Source organism: Scomber japonicus, chromosome 10, assembly GCF_027409825.1.
Source record: "Scomber japonicus isolate fScoJap1 chromosome 10, fScoJap1.pri, whole genome shotgun sequence".
Lineage (NCBI taxonomy): Eukaryota > Metazoa > Chordata > Actinopteri > Scombriformes > Scombridae > Scomber > Scomber japonicus.
Genome location: NC_070587.1, coordinates 23792580 through 23811836, shown reverse-complemented (window position 1 = coordinate 23811836; position 19257 = coordinate 23792580). Strand labels below are relative to the sequence as shown.

At 40.2% G+C, this 19257-nt stretch overlaps 2 protein-coding genes across 2 annotated transcripts in view; one reads left to right on the top strand and one right to left on the bottom strand.

Moving 5' to 3' along the window:
* tgfbr2b (transforming growth factor beta receptor 2b) overlaps positions 1-7174 on the top strand; it is a 37259-nt gene extending 30085 nt beyond the window's left edge. The window contains exons 9-10 of the mRNA XM_053327175.1: positions 5051-5178; positions 5885-7174. Of these exons, the coding sequence (XP_053183150.1) occupies positions 5051-5178; positions 5885-6148 (392 nt within the window). The 3' untranslated portion in view covers positions 6149-7174. The remainder of the gene's footprint in view (positions 1-5050; positions 5179-5884) is intronic.
* Positions 7175-12877: 5703 nt separating this feature from the next.
* LOC128366871 (potassium voltage-gated channel subfamily G member 4-like) lies at positions 12878-15132 on the bottom strand. The gene is made up of 2 exons (XM_053327639.1): positions 14401-15132; positions 12878-13672 (listed from the first exon to the last, which is right to left on the bottom strand). The coding sequence occupies exons 1-2, from the start codon at positions 15130-15132 to the stop codon at positions 12878-12880; spliced, it is 1527 nt and encodes a 508-aa protein (XP_053183614.1).
* Positions 15133-19257: the final 4125 nt, after the last annotated feature.

The window sequence follows — 19257 nt, the reverse complement described above, 5'->3', positions numbered from 1 at the left end:
GGAGATCGTTGTACAGTATCCTGCTGGTGTAAGGGCTGTGAGATAGAGGACACTTTTCACCTCTGTAACACTCTTGGAGATGGGAGACAATTATCTTAATTAGCATAAAGACTGAAGGCAGGGAGAAACAGTTGGCCTGGCTCTGTCAAAAGTCAGTTATCAGTTAACATGTTGTATCTCATTCACATATTTAACGTGGCAATAATCGATATTTTTTTAAGTCACAATACATAAAATGACTGTGTAATGTAGTCCCACAGAGGTTCATAGTGTCTTCCAGTTTTGTAGACTACAATTTCACTGTTTTGGTTCACTCTCACTGTTTTCATAGCTTACTTTTCATCCACAGCAGACAGATGTTTTCAGACAATACACTAGATTGTGAACATATTAAAGCATTTAGCACAAACTGAAATGTAAAAACAACAATTTGTAATTTAATGGAAATCATGTCCTGTAGCCTAACAATTTCTTGGTGAATAACAGCCAGGCACATTGAGTTCCTAAGGCCGCCTGTACAGAAGTGCTGGGCAGACAGAAAAAATAGAGTTAAAGCACAAAACTCCCCCAAACTGACAAAAACAAAATGTTCTTGCACTTGTGTTTGAATATGGATTCAACAAATGGGATACAGTGTGTTAACTAGTAAGCTTTAGATGCTTTCACAGCCTTATTATTGAACTTTGTAGAAAGCCAAGCTAGTCTCAATCACATTAAGAAAGGACATAAGTTCATTTCCCCAAATGTCGAATTCTTTGCTTCTTTATTTTTGTAGAGATTATTTAACTTTGTGGAAAGCAAAGCTAGCTATTTTCCTGTCAAATTTTTCTGCTTAGCTAGGCAAAAAACCTGCCTCTAGCTGCACTTAATGCAGACATGAAACTGATGTGGTTTTGTAGTCTCAGTCACATTAAGAAAGTTCATTTCCCAAAATGTCAAACCACTTGCTCCCTTATTTTTTCAGAGACAAACCACATTAATTAGCATCACTATATGTGGCTCAAATTAGCTATGTGCCTAATTTTCATATGTATATTTTGCCATTAACAATAAAGCAGACAACAGGGTAAGCCGAGTGAAGCACAAATGCAAGTAAACAGGATGAAAATCTAAAAAACGGAATGTCAACCATTGTGCATAGCAGGAAACATATGATGCAAGCAATTTATACAATGCAAAGAACGTGCAGACGGCGCGAGCAGTGAAAGCACGGCGACATATAATAATTAGTGCATGATTAGTGCAACAGGTGGTAATACCATCAGAACAGTAGTGTGAAAAAAACACAAGGGAACCAAGAAAATTACAACAGGTAAGTGTAACCTGCATTATGTAAACAAGCACAGTCCAACTCTGGCCTTTAACTCACAACCCCCGGACATGGGAGGCGGGTGCACTAACAAGGAGGCTAAAACCTATTGGTGCTACTAGCATCTGTAGCCAGCATGTCTCTTAAAGGTGCAGCGTGTAGGATTTAGTGGCATCTGGTGGTGAGGCTGCAGATTGCAACCTAATGAATATCTCTCCCCTCCCCCTTCCCTCATGAAAGGCCCTCACTAGAGCCAGTGTTTGGTTTGACTGTCCTGGGATACTGTAGAAACATGGCAGTGAAACATGGAAAGAACCCACTCCCTTTATAGATATAAAGGCTCATTTTTAAGGTAATAAAAACACAACTATTCTTATTTCCAGGTGATTATACACTTATTAAAACATATTTATGAATCTTATATTCCATTTCTGCCAAGCCTGTTCCACTAGCCACTACTAAATTCTACACACTGCACCTTTAAGGTGTCAGGGAATGAGGTTTACTCACTGCACAGCACTGTACCCACTGCCTCCTGTTACATAAGCAAGCAGGTACGACTGCTTACATCACACCTCACCACCAAGTTTCAAGATCATGCACAAAAGATTAGAAGGAGTGGAGTCAATCGTGTTCAGCATCATAAATGAACTTGCCGTAAACAGTTTTTAAAACAGCAACTATATGAAGTCATTTTCAGGCATGGGCATAAATACAACTAATTTACATTCACCTGCCTGCAGCAAAGGCGTTCCCACTTTTATTTAAGCCCCATCAAACTAGTGGTGCTGTTGTTAAACTTTCACAGCACCATAATGTGTTAGCCACAAACCTGCCACAGGAATTCAGCCCAAAACCTTCTCTGGAGATGGGCGGATACCCCGTTTGGACGGTGATCTTGTTTTGATGAAAGAGTGGGGTTCATTAGAGGTTTTGCTGCTTCGTTTCTATGTAGGACATAGTATGTTCTGCATCAGTGTGGGATCAGTCTGATGTTATACGCCTGTTGAGGGTCTAAGATCTCTTGAACGCCAAACATAGAGCTCTGTTTCTTTTGAGATAGCAGATCCCAGACAGTGTAGGCAGCCACAGAGGTTTCTGCTAACCTCCAGGCCACAAAGGTTTCAGACAGATAATCTGAAAAGGAAACTGTCGTAAACCACTTTCCGCCCCTTAGATTGGATATACCAGGGTTTTAACTACGGGCCCCAGACAGCGAGGGAAAAGTGAGACTGAGGCTCTGGTTGCAGTCTCTTGTGAAATCTGTTCTCAAACCACAGATGAAATTCTTCTCATAGCTTTCAAATGTCCAGAACTCCTTAAGAGACGCAGGCCACACCTCATAGACTGCAATGATAGACCCTGTGTCCACTTTTTTAATGCCCCAGATATCACTTATAAGGACATGAGGACAAGTGTGTAATAGGCAAATCAACTAGAGCATGAAATGAGATTTCTACAATCCATCATGTCTTGATGTTTAAAAAGTGCTCCACCTCTTTTTATTTCTGTTTTCGACTTTCTCATTTTAGAATCAGCCCTCTGCTGTTCTTTCAGCTGTAAGGAGTCCAGGAAAATGTGTGGTATTTATACCAGCTCCACAGCAGGAGATCTAAACAGCAGAGAACAGAGCACAATACTAGCCCTGGCATAAATAACCTCCAGGGGAATGGGCCGGGCTCAGCTCAGTCCTGTTTTAAAATGCTAAAAACGGGGGAAGTTCCACATGTCAAAAACAGGAAGTGTGGGCCTGTAGAGTCAGCTTCTCTGCACAGCCCCGATCCCAGCCTTCCAACTTCCTGTCCGGGGGTTCCACTCCAACCTTCCCACTTCCTGTGTTTGAAGACACAGCGTCAGAGGCCAGAGAGGCCTGGTTAATATGAAACTACTGCACCTTTTCCTAGAACTCATCATAACATCTTAATGCTAATTGACATGAACAACATATGGTATTTGCACCTGAGAAAGCAGAGGTCTAGGTCAGTGTAGTAGCAGTTTTGGAGCATTTGTTCATATGACATGATCATGGAATTATTGATCCATGAAATAACATGCTCAGAAAATAATGGATATTTGATAAACTACAAAGCCTGTTCACTAAACCTTAACCGCAACACCTATCAAGTCATCCACATTTTTACTGCAAATGTTCCGCTTCCAGTAACAAATTTACAACTTGAAATTCTTAGTAAGTGATTCATGATTTGATATAGTGGAAATGAAAGCAGGCTTCTCATTTCTTGCTGACAACTAATTTTGCTGGCTGAAATGAGAATTGTCACTAGCAGATTTGATGAGTTTTAACTTGATAGATAATTAAATTGACATCAGCTCCACGTTTTGGTTGAAATTGCTCTCACTGACTCATAACAAATAAACCCTGTAAGAGGTCATCCATGTAGAATTCATAGAGGTTAAAGATGGAGGGGTTCAGCAAAAAGTCTATTCTTGAAAACTTGGCGAACTCCATCTGCTGATGATGGTGTGATATGATTAAAAGCTCCACAACAGCGACTAAATGTCCAGTGGGGCTTGATTATTTTCTCAACGGCTGTTCCCAAGGTCAGGAGTAAAGTTTGAAGACTAGTGGAAGTTTGATTTGATTGGAGGTGAATTCTGAAGTTGGTGTATGCGTTGTAATGTTTAGTCTTAGATACTTTATGTGGGCGAGCACACAGATGGAAGGACCAGAACACCAGCTGTGTTTTACAGTACTAAGTACTTGTAGTATTCTAGTGTTCAAGTGGTTATTTGTCTTGACAGTAAATATTTAAGATATTTTAGTGAACATGCCCAAAAAAGTCTCAGATGCTGCCAAATATAACACGACCCAAAAAGTACACCTAAGTGAATAATACTCAGTGTTTGACAGGTTGTGAAATACATGAAGTAGAAACTGTTACATGGAAGAAGGAGAGAAGGTACTTGAACATGATGCTTCTACTTTTGGTGAAATATTTGTGAATCATTTTCTGGCCCAGATGGGTAAACAAGGATGACTGTGCAGTGACTAGTGTCTCATTTCACAGCAACTGTGAGATCTTGACAGCTTTCTCTTCGGGCCTGGAGACAGACTGCAGCTGTTGTGAGTTCGGTTTCATGAGGTCTGGACCAAATCCCGGAACTTTGTGTTTCATTTTTCATGGTTTTGACGTTATACTCTTTCTTTCTTTCTGTAGTAAGAAAAAAAAACAAAAAAACACAGATTATGAGTTTGTTGTTTTGTATGGTCTGAGGTTGCGACTAATTGCTTGTTAGCGGAAGCTGATTTGTTGCTTTTAGAAACAATCATCGTTCAAGTGCCAGAGCTAACATTTTCCCTCCCATGGAGACATCATAAAAGCCATTTTATTTCCCTCTGTCAGCATTACTGGTGCCAGTGCACAGAGCTGGCAGGTCACGAGAAAATCACTGCCCAGTGGTTTGGGGTAGGATGACCTCATACCAGGATGCTTTCACACTTCAACACACCACCTGTTTCACTCTGTCTTCCTCTTTCATATTGTTTTAAAAATGTAATAACATGACAAGTGACTGTGTCAGAAACCTTGTCACGCTTGTTTAGTGTCCCTGACCTCATCACACACACACACACACTTGCAGAGAAGTGTTGCAAATGACCGTCACATGATGCAACAGACAACATGACACGAAGAAGGAAAATGTGATTTTGCTTAATTTGAGACACAGGTGATGACTTGCAGTCCATATCTGATCCACAGTTTGTGTTTGTGATTGCAGAGGTGAAGGACTACGAGCCTGCTTATGGCTCTAAAGTGCGAGAGCACCCCTGTGTGGAGAGCATGAAGGACAACGTGCTGAGAGACAGAGGAAGACCTGAGATCCCTGACACCTGGCTCAGGCATCAGGTCAGTCACATTATTGCACTGGACATACTGGAGGGAGACACCACAGCTATTGATCTTTCTGCATATATATTTGAGGGGAAAACTAAATCTGTACATCAGCGCTGAGAATAGTGATCTGATGATGTGTGCATTCAGACGGTCAGTCATTAGAATACATGCCAACAGTGTTTTAAACATCTCTTCACATATTTACTCAAAGCTGCATAAACTGACTCCTCAGAGGCACAAAACTGAGCAGATGCCTCTTTAGAACAGACAGAGCAACATTAACATTGATCATTTTTCTGGTCACCTGATAATTATTACTCCAATATTCACTCTCCCATCAACTCTGTTGGTCTGCTGGTCTCTACAGTCTCTACAAAAGAGAAAATTATCTTTATTGCTGCAAAACCAGTATGTCCATCAGCTAGTTGTTAATGTTGTCTCCAGTTTGTTTATTAGACTTTTGTGTGAAAATGATAGAAATGAGGTTGATGAGCAAAACAAGGTAATATAGGCTTAAAAAAGTTCATATACTACAGGAAAGTCATTTGATCCATTGTTTATATTTAATATAATATTTTTTAAAGGGCTATCTGATTGCACTGCTTTCATGATAATTAATAAAACGTCTTGTTGATTGATAAACCAAGCCTTTAACAGAAAAATTACACTCATTTGTCACTTACTGCTGCTCACACCTGCTCTACTTCTCCCTCTGCAGGGCGTAGCAGTGATCTGCGCCACCATCATGGAATGCTGGGACCACGACCCAGAGGCCCGTCTCACCGCCCACTGCGTCTCCGAGCGCATCTCAGAGATGGAGGACGAGATGGACAAACTCTCCAGCCGCAGCTCCTCGGCAGAGAAGATCCAAGAGGAGCTGAAGATCCCCATGGTGGAGGTGGAGATCCCTGAGGAGGAGGTGAAAATCACAGAAATACAGGAAATCATAGCTGCGGACTGCTCCGTGAGTGATGAGAAGTGAGAGGAAGCTCAACATCTCCATGGACCCTGAGGGAGATTTCTCTTAACAAGGGCACTTAATTTCATATTGATGGGATTGAAGACCTCAACTGTGGGGATCGGGAGCTGAGCTCCTGGATCGCAGGATTTTGAGCCAGGTTGAGTTACATTACAGTGTCACATCTAGTTCTAACCCAGAGAGGAAGAAGAAGAAGAAGTAGAAGAGGCTTTTTAAGACAAACTCTGGGTGATGCTTTTGGACTTCACTGCTTCAAAAATGTAACAACTCACCATAATCAGCTGAGAAAGCTAAAGAGCCAAAAAAAAAAGCCAAAGTTAACTGGAAGCTTCCAAAGATGTGCTGAGCATGGAGACAGTATTTTATAAGAGTCAGACAGGCTTCTCTCTGAGCAAAAGGTCACTCACTTAATGAGAAGTAAACTATTCAACCAAAGACATTTGACGTGCACTTTACCATGTGATACTTATGCATTACAGACGTTTGTCATTGTATTATCTTCATGTATTCTAACATGTTGGAGTTAAGGAGAGCTTCCGCCTAAAAGTGCCTTTGTGTGTCCGACTTTGAGCCAAAAATTTCAGCAGAGATGTCGCCTTAACCAGCAGGAATTCAAAGGAATGTGTGTGTGTATGAATGAGAGTGTGTGCATGTGTGTGTGTGTGTGTGTGTGTGTGTGTGTGTGTGTGTGTGTGTGTGTGTGTGTGTGTGTGTGTGTGTGTGTGTGTGTTTTTATCCAGCTATACTTGTTTGCCAGATAAACAAGCACAATGTACATAGAGACAATAACTGTACATAAGAGACAAATCAGCCGAAAAAAGGGAAAGTAATCCTACTACTTATCTTTGAATGCAGAGATTAAAAGACTTCATAGAGATGTATTTTTTAAAAAACATTTTGTATGTTTTCTGTCTATATCTACAGTAAAAAACTGAGGTGTGCCAAAGATATTTTACCCTGCCTTATATACAGTATGTGTCATATGTAAAATATTGTAAATCTTTTATGAATTAAAGATATTTCTGTATACTGAGATGATGTTTCACTCATTCTGTAATCCAGCCACGTTTGGGAGCACGATATGGATTTTCTGTCTCATTCAAAAGTCTTAGTGGGGGTTTTTTTCATGCCTTTTTTTCCCCTCCAAATAAGAACGTGTAATCTTGAAGTTATATTTCGGTGTAGTAGCTAAGTGGTTAAGTAGTTTCTCTCTGCCACCTTCCATTTTGCAAGGTCTTTGTGAGCCTGAGCTGGCACAGAGGGTTCATGTAAACTGTGAAAGCAGAGGGGTCCTATAAGGGATTAAGACATTTTGAATATTTCGTTAATATGAAGTGATTTTTAGCATTTCTTGGCCCGGCATTAGATTATAAGAGCTATAGTTTGTGCATTTCCAGTTAACATTGTGTCACCTGTAAGAGGCAGTGAATGAAAGTAAAGTGACACTCATTAGACAGTACTCTACATCTGTTATGGGCAAGGTCACTGAAACTCATGCTCATTCAAACAAACTCATACAAACTCAGCACAGTACATTGTGACCTGCAAACCAATCATCACTTAGCCAGCTATCAAACTGACAAATAAAACAGTCAATCATGAGCCTTATTTTCCTGGAAATGACTTTTATTTGATTCCAACTGGATATCACTGCTGTTGGGCTGAAACCTTGTAACTCCATATTGTATTACTACATACAAGGTTTCTGACAGCGACGATAACTATCAACATCAAAAGAATGGATCAAGCCTTGTGTTATATTTTTTGTAGAGCCTGAATAGTGTAACCATGGTTATGGGTTCATTTGAGTCTGTATTAATCATTCTGATAACATTTGGGATTTTAGGGGGCCATACAAAAATTAGTGTACTGTGCAGTGTAGAAATGTTGAATCATAAAAACTTATAGTGCAAGAAATTGTCTTTCTTTCCTTCCTCTCTCTTTCCTCCTTTCCTTCCTCTCCACCCCCCTTTCTTCCTTCCTTCTGTCCTTCCTTCTTCCCTCCCTCCTTCTTTCCTTCCCTCCTTCATTCCTCCCTCCCTCCTTCTCTCTTTCTTTCCTCCCCCTACCTTCCTCCCTTCCTTATTTCCTCTGTCTGTCTTTCCTTCCCTCATCCCTTCCTCTTTTCCTTTCTCCCTCCCTCCCTCCTTTCCTTCCTTCCTTCCTTCCTTCCTCCCTCCATTCCTTCCTTCCTCCCTCCTTTCCTTCCTTCTTCCTCCCTTCCTTCCTTGACTCGAGGACAACAGGAGGGTTAAACCTAGTATGGGAATGGAACAATCATTTTCACATCAAATAGATTTCACATGAGAAATGGTCATAAATGTAGAGGATACAGAAGTATTCGAGCCGCTAAGTGAACTGTTATGACCACCATTGTGTCGACTTGATGTGCACAGATTTGACAGCTCTTTGCAGCTCAAGAGAAAGCTGGAATTAAATAATTAAATATAAATATGGGGTGAAGAATATGTCAAATATTGGCCACTGCTCTTCCAAAAATGTCAGATCGACCAATCATTTTCATACAGTCTTTTAAGTCGAAGATGAAAGTGAAAATACATCGTTTAAATGCTCATTTGAGAACTCAAGTTATTAATTATTTCATCGTTTTCATCATCATCAATTTTCTCAAATTTCCATTATTACTTTAAAGAAATTACAGCTGCACTTTTGGGTCACTTGGAGTCAACAAGCTGTAAACACATTAAAAGAGTTGATATGGTGAATATGTACATTTTTAATGGAGCACCATTTTCACACATAGGTAGTCATGTGATCCACTGTAAATATAAAGCTGCTTTATGATCTTAAAGCATTAATTCAATTCATTTTGCCAACTTGTGGACAGCAGAAGAAGCTGTAAATACAACATGGACTTATTATTACTTTATAATGCTGATGTGGAGAATGTGTTAGCAAACAGCTGCCCATAACACATCCACCTGACACAGAGAAACATATATTTAGAGTCATGTCTCTCTGGCCACCTAATGAAAGCAAGTCCAATATTCACTCTGTGTGTTCAGTTTGCTCCTGAGATGTGAGACTAAACCAAAACAGTAAAATTACAGCTGTTATAACACTTCAACTCTCTGTAGGGCGAGGAGAAGTGGAAAGTGATAATTCAGTGTGGGTTTATCACTATGAGTACACTCCCCTTTCCTAACACACAGTAATTTGATCCATTATAAAGATAAAAACATTGATTAGTGCAGCTTCAAGGGAGCTCTGTAGCCGGTTGCAATAGTATTGATGGTCTTCTGCACCTCCTGAGACACATTCTGGAATATTTCTTCAATATATCACGATTGGTCATGATTAAAAGTAAGTCAGCTGATATATTGGGTCATTTCAGAGTTCATTTTAGGCTTCCTATTTGTTGTTGGGCACTCTGGCACAGCTCAAGATTGGTTATGTTTTGTTCCCTTTCTTTCTTAGCTTCTATTCTCTTTCTCTTCAGTCTTTCTTTTTGTGCATTCCTCTTCTCCGCCTTTTTGGCCTCTCGAGGAATTCCATAGGAAGTGCACCACCCCAGTCTGTTATCCACACACATCAGAAATGATACCAGACATAAAACTTTATTTTTAAAATGCTGTGTGGCGTGAGGTCAGAGGGAAGAGGGAGCTCTAAAGTCAGGCTTAACATCTAACAGATCACTGCTGTCCAAGTCCAATCTGTCAGCTGCACTTGTGGTGATTTTTATGTTTTAACTCCACTGGAAAGATTACATGATCTCCTTATAGGCTTATAAACATTTATGATACTTACGCATTATCGGTCTATGATACCCTTTATAGACTCTTTGGAGTTATTATAGCAGGAGACTAAACTGAGCTCTGAAACATATGCAGGGTACACTGAATGTACAATAATGGAGTGAAAAAAATGTGTAAGCACAATAATGTTCCTCACTGCTTCTACTTATTGAAACATGTTCATATATAAGAAGGTGTAAATTTGGCAACTGTTCAAACTAGGAAATCTGAACTTTAGATAACAAAAAATCATGTTGGGGCAAGTCCAAATCATGTCTAAAGTCAAAGCAAGAGTCAAATCTGACGTCTGTTATAGAGGATCCAAGTCATAATGAGAAAACTGGAAGTCAACTCTCTCTGAATGCTGACTATTAAAACAGCACAGCTTTGAACATGTTTCTTTCACAGTGGTGTCAACAGTGCTTTCCATAACCGAGATGGATTCATTTCAATACAGAGACACCTGCTTGTCATTAAATGTTTTTATATCATTATTACTACTAGGCTAATTTTTCAAGTCTGTCCTCACCAATAATTACACAATACAAGATCCCTTCCTAATGTGATTCAAGTGATGAGGGCTAAATCCAAACCATTCCTTTTTCATTAACTATGTGTCAAAGGTTCTGCTAATACTGATATGAGGCCCCATCAGTCTGTGAGGAAATCTTCTTAAGAAAACACAAAGGGGGATTTTTGTACAAAAAAGACTGCAACTTTGAAGGATGAATTCTTGGTGAGTCAAACTTAGAGAATTGAAGCCTCATATTTGCTTCAACTGAACTTTGCAATAGACTTTTTGCACAGAATGCAGAAGAATGCAAATTTCATCCCCCATCGCTTACATTGGAGTTGATTTAGAAAGGGATCTTTTCACAGGCAGTATGAAGAGGAGGAACAATTACCAGAATAGACATATAAGCATGTGAGGGCTGTATTAAGATTAGGACTTAAAAAATGTGTTTGTGTTTTTGCTTTTAAGCCTGAAAATGAGTCCTCAGTGACTCTATAATAAGTCTTGCCATTGTCAAATCTACATCAAGTTTCAAGTCTGACTTTTTGCAACCCTGCTTCACATTTGATTACACTGAACTTTATGTGTGAGGGTGTGAGAGAATAAAGATAAAACATTCATTTCAGAGTTTTATTTGGACAGTTTAGCACCAGTTTGATTTGGAGCATGACTGCTGTCACAGTCAGGTGGGTGACGATGCATCTTCACTCTGAGAAAACTCCAAAATAAACAGCAGCATTAACTCTAAGTATAACCAGTGAGGGTCAATTGAGCGGACTAACCCTTTTTAATTGAAAGTGTGTTGTGAAGCGTGGAGATGTTTACTGTGGAATGAGCGGTGAGTCAGACGGAGATCTGCTTAGTGTGTGCGCTTGTGTTTGTGTGTGTGTGTGTGTGTGTGTGTGTGTGTGCATGTGCATGTGCATGTGCATGTGCGTGTGCGTGTGTGTGTGTTTGTGTGTGTGTGTGTGGTGCAGACATTCCATTGGAGACCAGAGTTTGTACCAGTGAAATGTAATGACAGACCTGCAGAGCCCACGGAGCGGCTCTGGCCAGGGAACAGGGAACAGAGGCTACCACATCACACAGACTCACACACAAACACACACACTCGCACACACACAAACTCATGTATATATCCACTGCCCTTCTCTTGTTCCTCCTCCTTCTCTCTGGCTCTCTCTTCTTCTTTCCATCTTAAAGCCCAGATTTTGTTGGTATATTCCTGGCATCACTGAATCTCCTCAGGGGCAAACATCCTGTGTGCAGAATTAACTCCTGGCCTCTTTTCCATTCTTTTATAACCATCAGTAGCACTGCAGTGTGTTGTATGTATTCCACAGGCTTGTCTCTCCCTACTCTCTCTCCTCTCAGTGTCTTAGAATCACTGCAATCTGAATCCAACAGTCATTGCTTTTGCAGATTATTTCCAGGTGTGCTGCACCTGCCTGGCACAGACATTGGAAATGGGATTACTACTTCATTTTTCCACCCGGTGTTTAGCAAATGTAACACATGGAACAAAAACAACATGGGCGCATCCAAGTTTGAGTTTTATGTCTTCCTTCAGGGTGTAATCACTGAAACAATTACTGCCATGGTATTATTTTACTGCAGTCTGTGGGGAAACAAATGGTCCCTATTCTTAAATGCGTTTTCCAATGCATCATGACTGTTAAGAGACAGGACTTGTGTGCCCTCTGGTGGATAAAACACAGCGAGGAGTCAGACTTTGACTAATGTGCTTCTTCTCAGCAACATTGATTTTCAATGAAAAGTGCTGCCTCAGTGTTTTTTAGCCTGTGAATATTGTTCAAAAGCAGCCTGCCGCTTGTGGCTTGACATGATAAACATATTGTTGCTATCTTTTTCCCATCAGGCAAGTAATTCTTGGTTTAAAGTTGTTGTTTTTTTGCAACATTCATACATAAATATATTCAAACTCAGTGTGCAGCGGTTTGAAACATGCAATGTTTGCATAGTAATAACGGTTTAATACATTTACTGCCTGACAGGAACTGAGGAACAGCTGAACACAGAATGATGATCCCTGAATAATTTACCATATACAGTATTATTGTACACATGAAGCGCTCACATACATCAATGCAATTTCCTTAGCTGCCTGACTTAATAATATATGTTCCAATATTACAAATGTGAAAAATGGAGTGATACACTCTGCCAAAAATATGTGGACACCTGAACAAACATACACATGTGATTTTGAAACATCTAATTTCTAAACCATTACCAAAAAACATTTTTCAGACAAGAGCTATGACAACTTTAATGTAATGTTACATTGTAAACCAAGGACTTTCTCTCCTCTCCCTGCTCTGCAAATAAAGTCTACATATAAAGTCTATTATTTCTTAGTACTTAAAAAGCTACTGGAGAAAGTAGAGGTTCGTGAGTCTTGCTCTGAGCCAGCCTCTGTAATGTCTTTCATGAAAATTAGGATCATCGAGACCCGTTAAAAGGGTCAATTTCTGGCCAATCGTCCGGCCACATTTCTCTTTCTTTCATTCTTTCTTCAGCCTCACTTGCAAGCTCAGCCCCCCTCTTCTCCTTCCACAGCCTATTTTCCTCCTCTTTTATCTGGGTGTAGGTGCAGTGGAAGGTGTGGTAGATACAAGTGGAAGGAAAAGCCAGAATGAGAATGCCTGCCAAGATGGTGACCAGCGCCACCAGCTGGCCGGGGATGCTGTACGGCACCATGTCGCCATACCCAATTGTGGTCAATGAGATGATGGACCACCAGTATGATGCCGGGATGCTACTGAAGCTAAACTCCGGGGATTTGCCGGAATTTGGCACCAGCTCACTCTCAGCAAGGTGGACCAATGGGGAGAAAAGAGTCACAGCGACACAAATAAAGAGCATCATCAGGCCAAAGTCCGCCATACTGTGCTGGATGGTCATCCCCAGAGTCTGCAGACCCAGAGAGTGACGGGCCAGTCTCATCACATACAGGATACGTAAGGCCCTCATCACACGTAGGATTAGGCCCAGTTTATCCATGGTGCTCTTCCTTGCACTGGCGACAATATCCTGCACAGACTCATCCCTGATCTCCAGAAACAGAGAGATGTAGTAAGGCATGATGGCAGCCACATCAATGATGTTGAGAGGGTCACGGGTGAAGTGTAGCTTGTTATGTGCATGGAAAAAACGCACCAGAAACTCAAAGGAAAACCAAGCAACACAGACAGTTTCCACCACGAACAAGCTGCTGCATTTTCGGGAGCATTCACCCTGTAGAGAAAACAAAGACAATGTTTACTGATGGTTTGAAGAGTTTCAAGGGAAATCCTTCAATGCAACAGTGAATTTGTTTTAAATGATCAGGGTTTTAGAGAAATTGATGGTTACCTCTGTGACCTGAGCATATGCTAATACATGAGAGGCACAAACTGGGTGGGGCTCGTTTAATGTGCTGCTATCAAATCTGTGCCCTGAAAACCAACCTAAATCTAGCAGCCATTACTTATTTCATCCTGCAATGCCAGAATACAGCTAAGGGTGCCAAAGTTAGCTTAAGACAGCTGGCCACCTGGAAACTTACGTCAAGCTTTGAAAAATGATCATGGGCTAAAACATCTAAAAACATGGGAATTACTTTTTAAAAATACAAGACAGATCGCATTACCTACTTCAGACATTAACTATCCACCAAGAGGCAACACAAGATGAAATATGGTAGCTGTAGTGTTCATTTAACATCTTTAACATCACAAGCATGGGGATTACATTTCCAGGGAACTTTAAGGCACTTATACCTGTAATATGTAGAAACACTACTTGTGGCCCATTTAATGTAATTCTTTCATTTTGCATTGGGTGGGCTCAGAATGTAAGCATAAGACTGCAATACTCTTAACAAATGATGTAATGTGCTTAGGACTGGGTTGGTAATGCTCTGCATTTTGACTTGTTTCTCTAGCTCATGCACAGCATTTCTTTGGTTCATGGTTCAAACACACCGTGGCTTCTTCCTGTTGGTGGTCTGACATGGTGCTGATGCACAGGCTGACCACAGTGACCACCACCATGATGACAGACAGGCAGGCAAACACTTTTCCTGCTAGGCCTGAATGAGGGTTATCCACTGCTTCCCCAAGCATGTAGAACAGGCCACCCTTCACCACGGGAGCCCTGTACACCTTCGCCTTGCGCTTCCTCTCGTCCTCCTTGCGCTGGTGCTCGGCCATCTCCTCTACGGAGCACATCATGCGGTGGCGGCAGCAGAACTCCATCTGTCTTACGTCAATACCCCAGTACACCAGCTCAGCGTGCAGGGCTATGTTACAATGCTCGTTCACCAACCTTAGCTTCCCATTTGCCAGGTAGTTGAGGATGGCCCGAAAAGCTAAAGGGTCACGGTCAAAGAAGAATTCATGACGCTTCTCATCATAGTCATCGCAAAACTGTGCTATCTCCTGCAGAGTGGAGCAGAAGCGCAGACGACTCAGGCGGCTCGTGGGGAAATCCTCCAGGGTGCTCCAAGGGAAGGCGTATCGGATGCCCCCCACATTGATCAGGGCCTGCTGGGAAGGATCAAGAGACTGGCATGAGGCCTCTGGGTCACGGAGCAGCTGAGCACGCTTGAAGTATGAGCCTTTGACTGCGGCACTTTCTTTGTATGTTAAAAACTGGTTGAGACTGCCTTCACTACTGAGGGACTGGTCATCGAAGCCAGTTCCAGTGACAGGCATGGTAGTTTGGTGCTGGACAGGACTGTAGTGTAGCTACGGTGTTGTGACCTGTTGAGTAAATATTTGGAGGAAACCATGACATTATGGAATATACTGTTACTCAGATTGCTGTTTTCAGTTGTTTTAGTTTACATGCAAACCCAAATGTTTAAATTAGATGTTTTCTTTTTTTTACTCATGGATGCATTTCAGATTTTCTGGCCTGCAAAGTCTGTTCTCTTCAATCTTACTCTCAGTTAAAACAGGCTACTGTTTTATCTAAAAAACTCTGATAATGACACTGTACTGTATACTACTTGCCAGACAACAGACAGACAAAATTAGAGAAAAGCAAGCTATATTTTCTTCTCAGAAACTGGTAGAACTTCTGAGAACTCAACTGCATGAAAATGAATGCTAATGTTGTTCCAACTGCCTATTTATAATCTGATGGGATTGTAAATTGGCAACCAGTTAGCAATAATTATTTCATAAGGCTTTCATCCTGCTCCACTGCCCCCTAGTGGCCAAAAATAAATACACACAGCTTCAAAGTATTTATTTTGAACTTGTATTTGTTTGCCTTTCACCATTATGGCATTTTGCTAGTTAAATACATTTTCACTTAATTATTTTAATCTCAGAAGATCACACTGATAACAGATATTGTGTGAGTTTACTTTCACTATGTAAAGATCTCAATATATGATAAATGAAAACAGATGAAAAAGTAACATTTCTAACCATTCTGTTTTTGTATCAAAAAGTAACTCTTTATTTAGATAGTTCTGTTTTGCTTATGGGCTGTCAGTTGACAGTGATTTAAAAATGTAATATTTGGAGACTTAACACTAATGTTTTACTCTCAAACCTCCATATTATTCATGACAAGATATCGGCTATTGTGCTGTACTCATAAAAGTTCTGTAACTCACCTCAAATTAGTGTCAGGATGTTCAACTCCCGTCAAAATGAGTTTGATTCCAAATCCAGCCGCTGTCTCTGATTCACTTAAAGACTTTATGTTCAGAAGATCTGCAGCAAAATTGATTTTTATACCAGCAGAATTCTGAAGTTGGAGCGAAAGATAAACTCAGACAGAATGAACAAAACTCTCCAAACAACAATCCATCTACTCATCCTTTCATCCGTCCCTCTCTTAACTCCGGTGTTTGGGTGACTAATGGATGACCCTCAATACACAAAGCACACTTTGTTTCCAGTTTGGTATAAAACATCATCCATTAACTTTGTCACGCTCAAAGCTTTTGGCTTTAATGCCTCAAAAGCCTGACCCATAATGCCTAAAGACTGATTCATCCACAGGGGGGAAGGATTAATTTGATTAATTTCAAGAGGATAAAGAGCCTAAGACAAAATCACACATGTAACAGAGTATGTAACACACAAATTATATAAACAGAAGGCAGATCATGCATGTGAGAATAATGAGAGAAAAAAAGGCAAATGTGGGCTGTATAAAATATCCCTTACCACTGGTTATCATAACTCACCTTTAAGAACCAGTCATCCACAGACTAGCTAGGACCAACTTACGTACTATTATTGTGATTTTGCGACGCAAATAACCAACCAAAGAACTTGCAAGTCATCAACAATACAGACAGTGTTAACCCATCCGTGTCATTATTAGATGCCATGAGACCAATGACGTCTATATAAGCTGACATTTTCATTCTTAGGTGGAAGTAGGTCTACAAGACACACCCACTTAGGATTAGAGATGTGTGTCATGTAACATCCTTTTTACAGTGACAACATCAGGTGGGGTATGTCATGTAGGTCTGCAAGACTGCAGATGAACCCTGCTCAGGACAGTTTTTTGTTTTACCTTAATAACAATCTTTCCCTAAACCTAATAAAATCTTTTTTGTGCCTAAAGGAAATATAGACTGTGCTATGGAGCAAGAAATGCTGACAAGTGCAAAAATTGAATGTTACATGTAATAAACAATTAAATGATGTAACAGTGGAGGTTGAATTGTTAAATTCAGTTTGATGAAATATATGAAAGTGACCAGTGCAGGGAAACAAGGAATGTGAGAAGTTCTGGAAAAGAAGCTGTGTCTGCTGGTGGGGATTTCTCATCTCTTTTTCATGAGGGAGGAAGTTCAAAGAGTCTGTGTCCATGGTGGGATGGGTCAGAGGTGTTCTTGCTTGCATGCTGCCTGGCCCTGGATGAGTGCAGCTGATCAATGTGGAGGGAGTTTGCAGCCAATGATCCAATGAGCGAATGATGCTCTAAAGCCTCTGAATGCCCTGTCCAAACAGTGATGGAAGATGTGAGGATGGACTGGACGATGGCAGTGTAGAACTGGATCAACACTGCCTCTCCTGAAGTCTACTGTCAACTCTACTGTCCTGAGGGTATTAATTCAAGGTTTTTATTGATTCTACAGGATGATAGCCACACTTGTCTACTCTGGACACAAATTCTGCAAACTTGAGAAGCTTTACAGAGGAGCATGTAGAGGTGCAGTCATTCATATACAGACAAAGACTATTATACAGACTCTCATGAATTATATCACTGGAAGTTTAAGTTGTGCCGTGCACAGTAATAATTCATAATTCCCCCTTAAAACCATAATACAATTTGAGTGCCATAATAGTACTTGCCTGCACCAACACCTATGACATAGATTTTCTACTGATTCATACAAATCTACTGAAACCATTATTTTCCCATGCCATTTTTGGTCTAAAGTAACAAAAACAACTAAAGTTGATCTTCTGACGGAGAATTGGAAAAATATCCCTAATGGCACTGATCACAGTTTTGTGGTCCAAGTTTCCCAAAACACATGAGCATTGTAAAAATCAGAAAAGGGAAGAAATGATGATGTTTGCTGAAATGTGTAACTTTGCACATTTTTTCTATATCATGTTAAGGAACCATGCAGGATATTTTTTATGATTGTGCCTGTAACCTTTTACTATGACATGATCTTGATTATCCATTATTGCACGATTTCAGCACCCTAGCAGATCTGACAATCATCTTCTCATAAATCTTATATAACATTATGAAACTAATATAGTTATATAACAAATGGAACATTTGTCACTGCTCAGACACAGCTATAGTGAGGATTTTAGAAATACTGAAAGCTTCTTCACATTGCCAGGAATACTATTCTGGTAAATGAATCCTTTTGAAGTATTGTTGAGTTTAAAGGTAAATGAGTCTAAAAAATATTGGAATGAGCATGTAGAAAACTTTACACAACCTCAGTGTCAGCTTCTGCTCTGAGCCTGGGGCCAAAAATGTTCTTTCCAAAAACTTTTTTAGGGAACAATGAATGATTTTAATACCATTCAAACTGGAGATGCAGTAGTGTTTAGATACAACTTGAACAGTACCATGAAGGAATATCAAAACTGCAAGAAAAAAATAGAAAAAGAGTCAGCGATAAGTATAATTCTCAAACAGAAAATATTTGAAAATAAAAGAGCTGATCCTCTCAATATACATGTTTTTCTCATCACAGGACAAAAACGTCTAACAATAGATTCCTACTTACAAATGACCTCAATAAGCTTATGTATCTTAAACTGCATTTATCCAAGCCTACACTGATGTCCTCCCATATCGCCTCTGCCAATTCACCTGTTCCAGTTAAACATATTGATTACAATCAGACTCACACTGACCTCAGCTGAAGTAGTTCAATTAAGAGTTAAAAAAAAAAATTCAATAGCTTTTATAGTCAGATACTGAATATATATCCTTTGGGGGAAAAAAAGTCCCCCCCCCCCACACACACACACACACACACACACACACACACACTTAATGATAGACACCGGGAAGCTTAAGATGGTCAAACACTGTCACTAAAATGATATTAATGATATTATTCACTTACTGAAACTAAATATTAGTATTTTGTCGCCTTTATGTTTTTGTGAGAAAGTCTCTACACAGACTGTTTAGTTAGATAGCTGTTAACAAGCGCTAATGCTATGTTATTAAAATAGTGAAAAGATGAGGTGGTGGTTCATTTTCATTTGGTTGTTACTGTAGAGAGGACTGGTCTGTTTTTGGTTGTAACTGTAGAGAGGACTGGTCTGTTTTTGGTTGTAACTGTAGAGAGGACTGCTCTGTTTTTGGTTGTAACTGTA

Bases quoted from the DNA above. Each gene is read 5' to 3' on its own strand.
- LOC128366871 (XM_053327639.1), bottom strand. From the start codon at position 15,132: ATGCCTGTCACTGGAACTGGCTTCGATGACCAGTCCCTCAGTAGTGAA. The intron at 13,673-14,400 runs GTGTGTTTGAAC...TTTTCTCTACAG, and splicing joins ACCAACAGGAAGAAGCCACG to GGTGAATGCTCCCGAAAATG.